This window comes from Grammomys surdaster, unplaced genomic scaffold (assembly GCF_004785775.1).
Source record: "Grammomys surdaster isolate TR1022 unplaced genomic scaffold, NIH_TR_1.0 126313, whole genome shotgun sequence".
Classification (NCBI taxonomy): domain Eukaryota; kingdom Metazoa; phylum Chordata; class Mammalia; order Rodentia; family Muridae; genus Grammomys; species Grammomys surdaster.
In genome coordinates, this window is record NW_021621113.1 from 9,134,184 (window position 1) to 9,148,105 (window position 13,922).

The 13,922-nt window shown below is 49.0% G+C and overlaps 1 protein-coding gene across 2 annotated transcripts in view; it reads left to right on the forward strand.

Annotated features, from left to right (window-relative positions):
• The window catches only part of Tcea3 (transcription elongation factor A3), a 31,582-nt gene extending 17,895 nt beyond the window's left edge, over nt 1–13,687 (forward strand). For both annotated transcript variants that reach the window (XM_028759932.1, XM_028759931.1), the window contains exons 6-11: nt 902–1,065; nt 1,226–1,282; nt 5,240–5,394; nt 9,331–9,477; nt 12,281–12,352; nt 13,580–13,687. In XM_028759932.1, the coding sequence (XP_028615765.1) occupies nt 902–1,065; nt 1,226–1,282; nt 5,240–5,394; nt 9,331–9,477; nt 12,281–12,352; nt 13,580–13,588 (604 nt within the window). In that variant the 3' untranslated portion in view covers nt 13,589–13,687. The remainder of the gene's footprint in view (nt 1–901; nt 1,066–1,225; nt 1,283–5,239; nt 5,395–9,330; nt 9,478–12,280; nt 12,353–13,579) is intronic.
• Nucleotides 13,688–13,922: the final 235 nt, after the last annotated feature.

A 13,922-nucleotide genomic window follows, 5' to 3' on the forward strand; every position in this document is an offset into this window, starting at 1 on the left:
ATGGACGGATGGATGGATGGGTAGACAGATGGACGGATGGATGGGTAACATATAAATGTATCCGGTATCTGATAAATACTGGATGAATGATAGAAACTTATATATGAGGCGGCAACCAGCACAGTACAGCAAAGCTGGAACCTCACCATTGAGCGTTCCCTGTTCTGTAACGAGCAGAGCCCACTGTTTGGCTGGGAACCTGGAAACCAGAAGCTCAGAGGTTTGGGCTTGAGGTCCTGAAGGCTCTAGATATATGGCCAGAGTCAAGCTTGGATATTTTAACTCATTTTTTGTTTTGTTTTAGAAAGGGTATTGCTACATACCTATGGCTGGCCTGTGGTTTACTATGTAGACCAGGCTGTCCTTGAACTCACAGAGATCCACCTGCCTCTGCCTTCCAAGAACTGGGATTAAAAGGCAAAAGGCATGCTGCACCACACCAGGCCTCAAGCTTGTCTTCATAATACATCCATTTCTAAGATGCACCTTGCATGTGGAATAAGAATAGTATCTTTATCTGCTGGTGGGGGTGGGGGTGGGGGTGGGGGGAGATGGCTCAGCGGGTTAAGAGCACTGACTGCTCTTCCAGAGGACCTGTGTTCAACTCCCAGCATCCACATGGTGGCTCACAACCATCTGTAATGGGATCTGATGCCCTCTTCTGGTGTGTGTCTGAAAACAGCTATAGTGTACCCACATACATAAAATAATTCTTTTAAAAAAAAAAAAGAATAGTATCTGGCTCTTGGAATTGTTCTGAGGATTAAATGAGATGACCTTTATCAAGAATTACAAGTAGCACCCGCCACAGAGAGCATCCACACCCATGGAAAGAAACACCTAGAAGGCTACTCTCCATGGTTTGTTTGTCTAGTGTCAATATGTCCATTGTCATCCTCAGATCCAACAGCAGCAGATCTAAAGTGGAAACTCCCAAGACCCCCAGCAGCCCCTCAACTCCCACCTTTGCCCCCTCCGTCTGTCTCCTGGCCTCCTGCTATCTCACTGGGGACTCTGTCCGGGACAAGTGTGTGGAGATGCTGTCAGCCGCTCTGAAGGCAGAAGGTGAGGGCTGGGGCTGGGGCTGAGGGAGGAGAAGCAGCTGGTGAGACATCCTTTGTTTGTTTGTTTGTTTGTTGAGGCAGAGTCCTCAGTAGGGGTACAGGAATCCCACTGTTAAGACACAGGGCTAATGTCTGTGTCCCGCCCTTTTTTTTTTTTTTAGATGATTTCAAGGACTATGGAGTCAACTGTGACAAGCTGGCCTCAGAAATAGAAGACCATATCCTTACATCATGTGGGGCTGGGGATGCCTAAACTGGCTTGTTGTTGGGTGTGGGTGCAGCTCTGGGGACAGCTCCCTGGTTTCCCCTTGAACCAGAGCTTCTGAGCGAAGTTGACATTGCTCTTGGGTCTTGCCCTGCCCATCAGTGGGTTCCCCGGGTTCCTCTGATTGCAGGCAAGGCACCGGAAATTCAGAGAGGCACTGTCACCAGGCAAAGCTCCTGCAGCTAACCCTGCCCTGATCTGCATGAACAGAGGGGCAGCCTGCTTCACACACTCCATTTCTTTCCCTCCCTCTGATAGGCGCATCTCCTGAATACATTCCGTGATGCCATTAGGCAGGCACTGTGCCAGGCAGCTGACACTTCTTGACTGTCTTAATGCCCCCAGCCACCCCTCTGGAGCATATTGGTGTTCTTATTGTATATTTGGGGAAACTAAGGCTGGGAACGGCAAGGTATCAGAGCTGGACTGGAAGCCTTGGTATATGGTTCTATGTATTTAAAAAAAGTACATTTTAAAAATAGAGTCTCACTGTGTAGCTGTGGCTCACCAGAACTCACTCTATGTAGACTAGGCTAGCCTCAGACTTACAGAGCTCCTCTGCCCCTGCCTCAGGGTGCTGGTATTAAAGGCGCATGCTGGCATGCCTGTTGGTTCTGTATATTTATACTTTCTATGTACTTTACCTATTTCACCTCCTGATTTTTTTTAAAGTTTATTTATTTATTTATTTATTTATTTATTTATTTTTTAAGTGTAGGAGTCATGCCAGAAGATCCCATTACAGATGGTTGTGAGCCACCATGTGATTGCTGGGAATTGAACTCAGTACCTCTAGAAGAACAACCAGTGCTCTTAACTACTGAGCCATCTCTCCAGCCCTTGCCTCCTGATTTTTTTCACCTTGGGGGGGTGGTGAGTCATTGGTCTTTTGATATAGCGTTTCTCTGCAAAGCCCTGGCTGTCTTGCAACTCGCTCTGTAGACCAGGCTGGCCTCAAACTCAGAGATCCTCTGCTTCCCAAGTGCTGGGATTGAAGGTGTGCACTACCGCCCCTCACCTCCTGATTTCCATTGTCCTGAGGAGACAGTGGAGGTAACTTCCTGTAATTCCACTCTACCACACGGAAGAAGATGTGGTTCTCTGGGTGTGGGGTGGTGGCCAAATAGTTGCTTTCCATTGAATGGAGGTTGCACTTTCAGCAGAGACAGAGGTTTGCATGTCTAAGATGAAGTGTGAAGGCGGGAAGGAGGCTCCAGGAGAAAGATTCTCAGCGTCACATGAGATGTTTGACTGGGTCTGCCTGGGAGGCCAGTCACCAAACTGTAGGCAACCAACTTGCCTGTTTCTGTCTCCTGGCTGAAGCCCATCGTAGGCCCCCAACACATCTGCTGGTAGTTTGTTAACCACTGTTCACTGATTAGCCAGCCATAACGCAACACGTTTTCGATTTCCCAGTCTTTCAGCAAATACATTCTCACCATTTCCTGTTAATTCAGGAAACTAGAGCTTTGGGGTGGGGGGGTGTCTCAGGACATCATCCCCATTTTCTCCAGAACAGTCAGTGGCTTCTAAGCCCAGTTTGAAGCAGAGCGGGTAGCCTGGCTCCCAGTTCCCCTTCTGTCTTTCTTCCTCATTTGCTGCCTCCATTGTCCCTTAGGAGAGGAGCTGAAGCCACAGCGAGCTGCTTAGATTTTATCTCAGTGGAGGGGAGGATGAATACAGGCTTTGTATGTTCTGTGTCCCTCAAAGGTCTGTCCTCTGTGGAATGACCCTGAACTAACATGAGGTGTGACCCTCTGGAGGGTCCCCAGAGTTCCCAGGACTGTTCCTCCTGATTCTCCCCTATGATACTGATAGGTGCAGAATGAATTAGAGAGAATCCAGGGTCCCCAAGCATCCCTCACGTCCACAGATCCATACCACAGCAGTTCTGAAGAGCAGTTTTAAACTCTTAGTAGTTTGGCTCTGTACTTCTTTGTGGCATATATATATATATATTTTTAAAGATGTATTTAATGTGTGTGTGTATGTGTACGTGTATGTGTGTACACTATCACTGTCTTCAGACACTTCAGAAAAGGACATCGGATCCCATTACAGATGGTTGTGAGCCACCATGTGGTTACTGGAAATTGAACTCAGGACCTCTGGTAGAACAGTCAGTGCTCTTAACCACACCCCTTGTCCTGACATATTCTTTTTTTTTTTTTTTTTTTTTTTTTTTTTTTGCTGTTTTGTTTTTTTCAAGACAAGGTTTCTTTGTGTAGCCCTGGCTGTCTTGGAACTCACTCAATAGACCAAACTGGCCTTGAACTTGGAGATCTACCTGCCTCTGCCTCCCAAGTGCTGGCATTAAAGGCGTGTGCCACCACCACCATCTGACTATTTTTACGGATTGTACAGATGACATTAAAACAAAAATGGGACAAAAGCCGAGTTTCCACCTCCTTCCCACCACTGTCTGAAAGCCAGCTGCTCTGCTCTGTGCATTGTCCTGGCTGTGCTTTTCCCAGCAATGGCTTTGACTTTCTGCCTTTGCTTGGCTCAGAAGACCAAGAAAATAAGGCTGATCGCCCTGTCCCTGACCCATGTCCTGAGATGGACAGAGGGAGGATCTGGGCTGCTGGGCTTGGAAAGAACTAATTGTGGTCTACGGCCAAGGGTGACTTCCTGCCTGTGAATGGACAGAACATTGCTAATAAGAGGAGGCCTGATTTGCAGCCCTGGCCCGACTAGAAATCTGCACTCTTATCCTGAGCAAGGACCTGACCCCTTTCTAAGTCTTGCTTCCTCATCTACTCATGGGAGAAGAGACTGGTCAGCCATTCCCAGAGTGGACCCCTGGGATGACGGGTTGTGCCTAAGAAGGAGGGAGATGGCTGAGCAGACTCCTTGGGAGAGGCTGGGGATGTAGCTTGGTGGGTAGAATGCTTGCCTATAATCCTAGCGCTCAGGAAATGAACGTCAAAGAATCAGACATTCAAGGTCACCCTCAGCTACATAGAGAATTCTTGGCTATCCTAGGCTACAAGAGACTCTGTCTTAAGAAAAATCAGGAATGGTGGGAAGAACAGGACTGCCCACTGGATTTTGTTATTTAGTTCATTTTGCTTTTTGATTTTTTGAGGCAGCCAGTAGCCTTTTCTGGTCTGGAACTCGCTCTGTAGACCAGGCTGGCCTCGAAGTCACGGAGCTCTGTCTGCTTCTGCCTCTGGAGTACTGAGATTAAAGGCGTGTGCCGCTACCGCAGCCAATGGTTTGCTTTTGTACTTCACAGCGCCTGAAACATGTGGCTCTGAAGCTTTTCCATTGACATTTGGTCTCCAACTCTGGGATCCTTTCAACCTAGAGGTTACCCACATTTTTCTCATCTTAGCAGTCTTTTTTTATTATTATTTATTTTTTGAGACAGGGTTTCTCTGTGTAGCCCTGGCTGTCCTGGAACTCACTCTGTAGACCAGGCTAGCCTTGAACTCAGAAATCCGCCTGCCTCTGCCTCCCAAGTGCTGGGACTAAAAGCATGTGCCACCACCGCCCAGCATCTTAGCAGTCTTGAATGTAGAACACTTGACGTGTTCCATACTCCATACTGGTTCCTGATGTGTGATGGGGCACTTGCGCCCTCAAACAATCCCTGTTTATTATTTTGTTGTTGTTGTTGTTGTGTGTTAAAGAAGGAAACTCAAGCACAGAAGCATGAGACTCACCTGAACTCCAATGAGAAACTCCAGCAGACTAGCAGGCTTATTTCCTGAGTCCCTGATACCTCAGTGCTTGCTGCAGTCTGTCCTTTTCTTGGAGGCCGTTCCTGTCACTGATACTTGGCTGACCCCAGTGCTCAAACCAGTTGTCCATTGAGCAGAGGCCACAGAGATGACCCCGACCCCATAGCAGGCTCCCATTCCCCATGCTCCTCCAAGGATGGCAAGGTGGCCCTTGACCCAGACACATATCTATCAAGAACTCAAGAGCACAGACATGAAGTACCGGAACCGTGTGCGCAGCCGCATCAGCAACCTGAAGGACCCCAGGAACCCGGGCCTGAGGCGGAACGTGCTCAGCGGGGGCATTTCCCCGGAGCTCATTGCCAAGATGACCGCAGAGGTGAGAGGGGTCCTATGGCGTTGGGGTTGGGCGGGTGGGTGGAGGCTGGCTTGGGGGCGGGGCAGTGGTGAGCGGGGCAGAGCTGGGCCAGGTCCTCCTGCAGCCTGGCTCTGAGAGCAATGGGTGTGACTTTTGGGACGTGATTTAAGTGTTCTTTCAACAGACACAGTTCATTTCTCACAAGTGTAGATATGTAAAGGGCCATAGAAGACCCTCGTTGGACAGATAGCCATTTGATCTACTTATTTCAGACACCATATCTTAGAAAGATCTTTGACACATACTGAGATGTGGTCCGTTTCCAGAGCTACCAGGGGACTCCCTAGTCAGTCCTCAAATGCTGGAGAAATGAAGAGACCCAGAAAAGGGAAGAGGAAACATGTCGAGCCCCTAAAGACTGGGTGGGATTCAGGGTGTTTTGCTGGTCCAGAGTGGGAGGAGTCTGCATGATCCACCTGGAATGTGTGTGTGTGTGTGTGTGTGTGTGTGTGTGTGATGTGGCGCGAGGTGTATTATAGCATGCAGTGTATGTGGAGTGTGTGACGAATGATGCACGGATGGGATTTTTGTGTGTGGGTGTGGTATAGATAGCTTTGTATGGTCTAGGTGAAGTGTGGACTGTTCATGTGTGTGATATGTGATGTGCTTATGATATAAAGTTACTGCAAGTGTGGCCTGACATGAGTGGGTAGTATGTGATTAATATGAATGTGTGGTGTGTATTTAGTGTGTGATGTGTGGTTAGTGTGTGTGTATAGAGTGGTTAATGTATGTGTATGCTTAGTGTAGTGTGTTATATGTGGTTAATATGTGTGTGGACTGTGCTAGAGTGCTGTCAGTATATAGTATGAAGTTAGTATGTTGGGTAAGTTGGGTAAATGTGGGTCCCGCGTCAGCCCCACCACAGGGCTAGGGCCTCTTGGGGAGGAAAGACACAGGAGTTTGACTGCATTCACCCCATGCTGGTGCTGGGCAGGAGTCTGGCTATGTGAAGCTACAGGACCCCACTCCAGGGATCGGGAGCACAGTCTGAGGTCCCGGGGACAGCTGGAGCTGGCTGGAGGTCACCAGGCCAAAAGGTGGGTGGGGACCAGCTGGTTCTCAGGCTCTTGGGCCTCCAGGCACCGCTGGGAGCCGCAGAAGAGCTAAGAATGAAGTGGGGGCCTGCAGACTCTATGTGGCCCATGGCGGAAGGGGGAGAAAAGGGGAGAAGCTCTGGCTGTGCCCCGAGGGGAGAGTCCTTGGCTTGTTGTGGCTTGGGTTGGTGGTGGCGGTGGCTAGGAATGCAGAGAGGTCTTCTATGGGAGAGTAGATGGCTCTGTAGGCGAAGGCCTGTTCCAATTGTTCTCCACGGCAGATATCGATGAAAAGAAGCAGTCCATGGTTTAAAGATGTTTATTGTCATGGCAGAAAGTAGATGTGAAACCATACCCCAGTTTTTCAGGGTGGGCCTGAAGTTAAATACCTTTTGCAGGGAGGGGGGCTGGGAAGGAAAACTTAATTGGCTATACCCCTCTGGTCTTTAGGTACTTCATTAATACAGAGCTCTGTCTTGAGGCTCCGTGGCCTGTAGTCAAGCCCTCTACCTGTGGAGGAGCTAGTAGGGGTGTTGTCCTTACATGACTGAAAGACACAAATCTATGGAGGGCTGTGGCCTCCTGTCAAGAGCCTAGAGTCTGGGGGCGTGGCAAACCGTGTGCTGTCCCTTAGGATCACCTGGGTCCCACCTGGGGCCCCTTGGGGTCATCTGGGGTCTCCGGTGGTTTCTAGCCTGTGCTCAACCAGAAACCAGGCTGTCTTTCACAGTCCTACAAGTATGTATGTGGTGTGTGGTTAATGTGTGTGTGATGTGTTTAGTGTGTGATATGTGGTGTGTGGTCTGTAGATAGTATGTGGTCACTGAATATGGGTTGTTTAGTGTGCAGTCTGTCATTAATGAGTGTGGTTAGTGTGTGGTGTGGAATTAGCATGTGGTTAGCATGTGGTTAGTGTGTGGTGTGGAGTTAGTATGTGGTTAGCGTGTGATTAGTGTGTAGTATGGAGTGTGTGGTTAGCACATGGTTAGTGTATACTATGGAGTTAGCATGTGGTTAGCGTGTGGTGTGGAGTTATTATGGAGTTTCTGTGTGGTTAGCATGTGATTAGTGTGTGATGTGGTATTAGTGTGTGGTTAGTGTACCGTGGCTATGTAATTACTGTGTGTGGTATACAGTTAATGAGTGTGTGTCTGAATAGCACATACATGCTGCATGGAGCAGTACAGAATGGTGTTACGGTCCAGGGACATGCAATTCTGAGGAAAGCGCTCACTGCCAGTCCCAAGCACTCCAGAGAGCAGGACTGGGATAAACAGGGAACCTGGCTCCCAGGAATGAGCCATGTACCAAAGCTAACATGCCGCTTGTTTACTTTTGCTTATTTATGGAGGAAGCACGGGGCATGTGTGGAGGTCAAGAGGACAACTTGCAGGAGTCAGTTCTCTCCTGCTTTGTGGATAACACTGGTCAAACTCAGGTCATGGTGGCAAGCACCTTCCTCTGTTGCGCCATCTTGCTGGCCCCACTGCGCTCAATTTAGAGGGTCTGGGTTTTGTAGTAGTTGTTTATTTGTTTTGAGTTAGGGTCTCACTATGTAGTTCTAGCTAGCCTAGAATTTACTATGTAGACCAGGTTGGTCTTGAACTCACAGAGGTCCACCTGCCTTGCCTCTCTGCCTCCCATGTGCTGGAATTACTGGCATATGTCACATATGTATCTATACCTATCTGACTGAGGATTGTCCATCTTTCTCTTTCTTTCTCTCTTTCTTTCTTTCTTCCTTTCTTTCCTTCTTCCTTTCTTTCTTTCCCTCTTGGTACTGAGGATTGAACCCAGGGCCTTACACACACCAGACAGTTGCTCTACCAACTCAGATATGTCCCCAGCATAGCCCAGAGTTAGAAATTGCAGCTTATCTTTGCAATGTCTCAGTCAGTCCAGGCCGCTACAGTAGAAAACCACCTGTAAACCCAGCCCTTGGGAGGTGGAAGCCGGAGAATCTGGAGTTCAAGGTCAGTCTGGGCTTCATAGCAAGCCCAAGGACAGTCTGTGATACAGGAGACTCTGTCTCAAATAAATAATAACAACAGAAAAAATGGCTGAAATTCAGCCTCTTTCATGTGAGCCTTGGCTATGCTCTGATCCATGAACCACTCGTAGTTGCTGCCTCCACCTCGTGTGTCTGCCTGGTCTCCTTTGGCAGGGGCTCGAAGGCTTCAGTGAACAGGGGTCAGATAGATAAGGAAAGGGGCTGGATGCAGCTGATGCTGTATCTCCTGAAGGGGCATGGACCACTGGTGCTCCTGGGACAGCTGTCTGAGGTGTATATCCACAGCGAGTACTCAGACCTCTGAGCCTGGTCACTGTGGGGTCCTCCTGGGTGGCACAGCCAGCAGGCCATGGTTCTCAGAGCTATGGTCCCCACCAACAGACAGGGCTAGAGAACATTCCCAGCCGGGGCAGGTGCTGGGTTAAAGTCTAGACTGGGAGGCTATGGGACACCAGTGAGCAGTGGCCAAATCAGCTGCTAGGACAGTTTGATTCAGGCAAAGGCCTGGCAGGCAGAGTGAGCACCGTCCTGAAGGAATGTTTCCGCAGTTCTAATTCCAGCTCGGAGCACCTGCTGCTGTCCTACACACACCCAACTAACCTTGACCCAGCTAGACCTCCCAGGTTGCACCTTTCAGCCAGGATGGAGGGGAGAATCCTCCAGGACAGGTCTTTCCCAGGTCTGGTGAGACCAGGGGGTCCAACCTCTCCTATATCTCTATGTTCTTGACCAAGTATGGTACCTCCTCCTCCTAAGCTCAGACTCTAAAACCTGGCAAGAGGCAGAGGTTCACACGCACACACACACACACACACAACACAGAGAGCCAATAGACTCATTTCTCTGCAGGAAATGGCCAGTGACGAGCTGAGGGAGCTGAGGAACGCCATGACTCAAGAGGCCATCCGTGAGCATCAGATGGCCAAGACAGGCGGCACCACCACTGACCTCTTGCGGTGTAGCAAATGCAAGAAGAAGAATTGTACCTATAACCAGGTGGGCAGAGGTGGAGTGAAGTGGGGTGGGGCCACAGCAAGGGGGGATGAGGTGGGTGGGGTGGCATGGGGCCACAGCCAGGGGGAGGGGAAAGATGCCCAGACTGGTGGCTGAGAGGAATAGCCTTCAGGCCACCGAGTGGAGGGCAAGCTTGGAGAAGTCACCGCTTTGTTGCTTCTGGAAAATGTTAAGATTGTGGAATCAGCTCCTGTGTATTCATGGAGCCGAGCCGATGTGTCCTGCCTGTCCTGAAGTGAGATCGAGCCCCAAGCCCCAGCTGTGCTACACTGCCCTTGATGCACACTGCTGGGTACAGACTTCAGGAGAGTCACAGATGTTGGAAGGAAACATAGCCATGTGAAACCCCCCTCCTCATTAAAAATGCTGGGCAACTGAGACTCAGATGGATGACTTAGGCAAGGGTGCCCAGGCAGGCTGGTGACAGGAAGGCTTTGAACTCAGAGCCAAACCTTTCTTTTCATTTTCCCTTACTTGGCTATTTTGAGACAGGGCTTTAATTTATTTCAAAGCTAAGGCCTCAGGGCTGGAATTTCATATGTATACCACCGCAACTGGCTTTTGGATCCCAACCTTTCTGAGAGAATCCAGTCAGCTTGTTCAGAGATGTCTAAGGGGATTCCTGAAGTTGAAGATACCCAGGAGCCATAGCAGACTGCGGTGAGGATGGGGGAACCTTCTCCTAAGCCCCAAGAATGGCCTATTGCTAGTTCTGTCTTTGGATTACCAATATCTTGAATTCTAACTCATATTTAGTGATTCTAGAACGCTCTTTGTTTCTCTATCTGCTCAGCAAGAAAGATTCATTAAGAGTAGCCAGGCTGGTAGCCCCTGTCTGGCATTCCATCACTGCCAAGTATGAGGCAGGAGGGCATGAGGATTAAGAGGGGTTTGGTAAAGCCAGCCTGGGATACATAGGAAAACCTGTCTGAAAGAAAAAAAATGGGTTAGAGAGATGGCTCAGTGGTTAAAGAGAGCTTATTGCTCTAACAGAGGCTAGACTCCAGCTCCCATATTGAATGGCCCACAAATGCTGTAACTCCCGCTCCAGGGGATCTGATGTCTCCCACTGGACACAGTGGGCACTTGTATACACACACACACACACACACACATACGCACACATCTTTTTTAAAACAAGGTTGGGAATGTAGCTCTGTTGATAGATCAGTGGGAGGCAAGGGGGTGGCATGAGGGGCTGGAGAGATGGCACAGAGGTTGAGAGCACTGACTGCTCTTCCAGAGGTCCTGAGTTCAAGTCCCAGCAACCACATGGTGGCTCACAACCATCTGTAATGGAATCTGGTGCCCTCTTCTGGTGTGTCTGAAGACGTGACAGTGTACTCACATACATAAAATAAATAAATCCTTAAAAACAAACAAACAAACAGACAGACAGACAGTGGATTTGATCCCCAGCACCAGAGACCAGAAGTAAGGATGCATGCTAATTCCAGCACTAGAGAGGGAGAGGGAGTGAGCTGTCAAGATGGCTCGTTAGGTTAAGGTGCTTGGTGCCAAGCTTGATGACACAGAAGGTGAAGGAGAGAACAAACTCCTGAAAATTGTCTTCTGACATCCACACATGGCACGACACATGCAGCCACATGCATACACACAAAACAAAACGTAATCAAAAATTGTTTAAAGAGATGGAAAAGGATCAGAAGTTCAAGGGGTTTTTTTTTTGGGGGGGGGATACATAATCAGTTCAAGGACAACCTGAGCTACATCAGACAAAGATGGGGAGAGAATATCCGGATCACTTTACCCTTAGCACGCTGTGGCTACAGTAGAAATATAGTTGTCTATCTTGTTTTCTGGAAGGATTCCAATTCTGGAATTGGAATACATCTGTGCAAGCTCTGGTGCTCTCCCATGCCTGTTATGGGCATTTGCATGGCAATGCCCTTCGGAAGTAAACTTGTCAGTAGCCAAGTTTAGTCTCTCCCCAAAAAAGCCTATTGCGTATCCTTATCTCCTTATCTCTGGTGTGGTGACAAGGCTGTGCTATGCTGTGCCCTCCTGAAGGACAGCTGGAGGCCTGTTCCAGCAAAGGGCTCCTCCCCTACTGATCCCAGGAGACATCACCAGGATTAGCTTTAAAGAATCAAAAGGCAGCTGGGGACTCCAGGGCCTTGCAGTGGGAAGCCCATGTTGCCGAACCTGAATGACCTGCTTGGAGGCTAGAGGGTGGGGGGAACAGCATAACCCACCCCAGTGATCTGCAAGCCTCCTTTCCTCTCTGGGCCTCAGTCACTTACAGAATGACTATACACAAGGTGATTTCGAAGACACCTCCAGCTTGAACAGATATGACAGATATAGTGTGTTTAGGGGGTGAGTCTGGGAAGACTTGTAAGAGGTGAGGCTTTGAACAAGAGAAGAGAAACCAGTTCGGAAGGATCAACAAGAATGCAAGTGCAAAGGCCAGGCTGAGCCAGGAGGATTCTGAGCCACTGATAGTAACCAGAGGAAAAGAGGTTATCAAAATCGGGTAAATACGCCGGGCGGTGGTGCCACATGCCTTTAATCCTAGCACTTGGGAGACAGAGGCAGGCGGATCTCTGAGTTCGAGAGTTCGAGGCCAGCCTGGTCTAGAGTGAGTTCCAGGACAGCCAGGGCTACACAGAGAAACCCTGTCTCAACCCCCCCCCAAAAAAAAAATCGGGTAAATATCATTGCCAACCTATAGGATTTGAACCCACTTCTAAAGACAGTGGGAGCCCAGCAGGCCCTAAAGCAGGGGAGGAATGACCTCATGAATGGCTCTTCTCTCTGTTAGGTGCAGACACGCAGTGCTGATGAGCCCATGACCACCTTTGTCTTATGCAATGAATGTGGGAATCGCTGGAAGGTTTGTATGCTTGTAGCTTTCTCCCTCCCCACCATCCACAGATGTTGCCCTACATAAGAAATAGTTTACCCTTGGGAAGCAGAGGCAGGCAGATTTCTGAGTTCGAGGCCAGCCTGGTCTACAGAGTGAGTTCCAGGACAGCCAGGGCTACACAGAGAAACCCTGTCTTGAAAAACCAAAAAAAAAAAAAAAAAAAAAAGTTTGCCCACAGACAGGGAGAGGGCCCTGTGCTAGCAGGAGTAAGGCTTACCAGCTTCCAGAGTCAGCCTGCAGAACTACCTGCAGTGGCAGGTAGTTGCTGGGGAGGGAGTGTTTGTTTGGCAGGGCAGCAGCTGGGATGTGCGGTGGCTCAGCTTATTACAGGGTGGGCAGGGCTGTCTATCAGTTGACTGTGGATAGGCGTGGCTCCCTGAGTATGGGAGGAGTAACAACAGCACTGAGCATTTAGACCAGGCTACTGCAAAGTGCTTTCACAGAACCTATTGCTTTTGACCTGGCCACACAGGGATAACACAGGGAGACTGAGCCCTGTCACAGTAGAGTGGCCCTTCCTTTCTTAGGAAGCTCTGGAAAAGCCTTCTACCACCTAGTGCTGTGAGTCTGGCTCCTGCAGGGGCAACAGAATCCCCTCTGGGTCCTGCTTGCTGGGGGTATAGCTCAGAACTAGAGCATGTTCTGATAGGGATAAAATCCTAGGTTTGATTCCTAGTAAAATACATACATACATACATACATACATACATACATACATACAAAATTATAAACATGTAGTTTAAGAAGAACACGAAAAAAGATATGGGGTGAAATGGGTTTGAACATATTCCCACAGTCCTGCACATATCTGTTCAGGAATGTAATTACTCTTGGAAAAGTACCTTCTGTGTGCTGTGTGCTTATTGGAAAGGCAGGGCCCAAGAGAGCTTGCTTCTTGTCTTCTGGCACTATTATTAATGTCCCCTGTGTGTGGGACGGCTAAAGTCCAGCCAAGAAGTCTGTGAAAATCATGGTATTTTTGTTGTTGTTCTGAGAGGAGGTTTCTCTGGGAAACCCCAGCTATCCTAGAACTCCTTACACAGACCAGGCTGACTTCAATCTCACAGAAATCCACCTGCCTCTGCCTCCTGAGTGCCAGGATTAAAGGTGTGCACCACCCTGCCTGGCTGACTCCACCTTCTTGTCCATAAGACTCAAAGACATGTCTTACACAGCTGCCTTTTGGTTTTATAGTTCTGCTGAACCACCCGGCAGGACGGCAGAGGAGAAGGTGAGGAAGACCCAGCAGGACTCACAGATCACGTGACCCGAAGCAAAAATAAAAATTCAAATGAAGGAAAATGCTGAGCCCTGGATGAGGAGAGTATCGGGAAGTTCTTCTACCAATTATTAATCAGTCATGCAAAATGATTGGCTTCTGGGGGAGCCTATCTGGGGCATGATGGGTAGTCTTTATCCACAGACCTGCACAGAAGGTCAGAATCAGATCGGAGGAGTTTTGTCTTGACAGTCACCTGGCAGATTTTTAAGTTCCTTCTCCCCTACTGGAAAATAGCAGATTGGGACTGGGGATGTA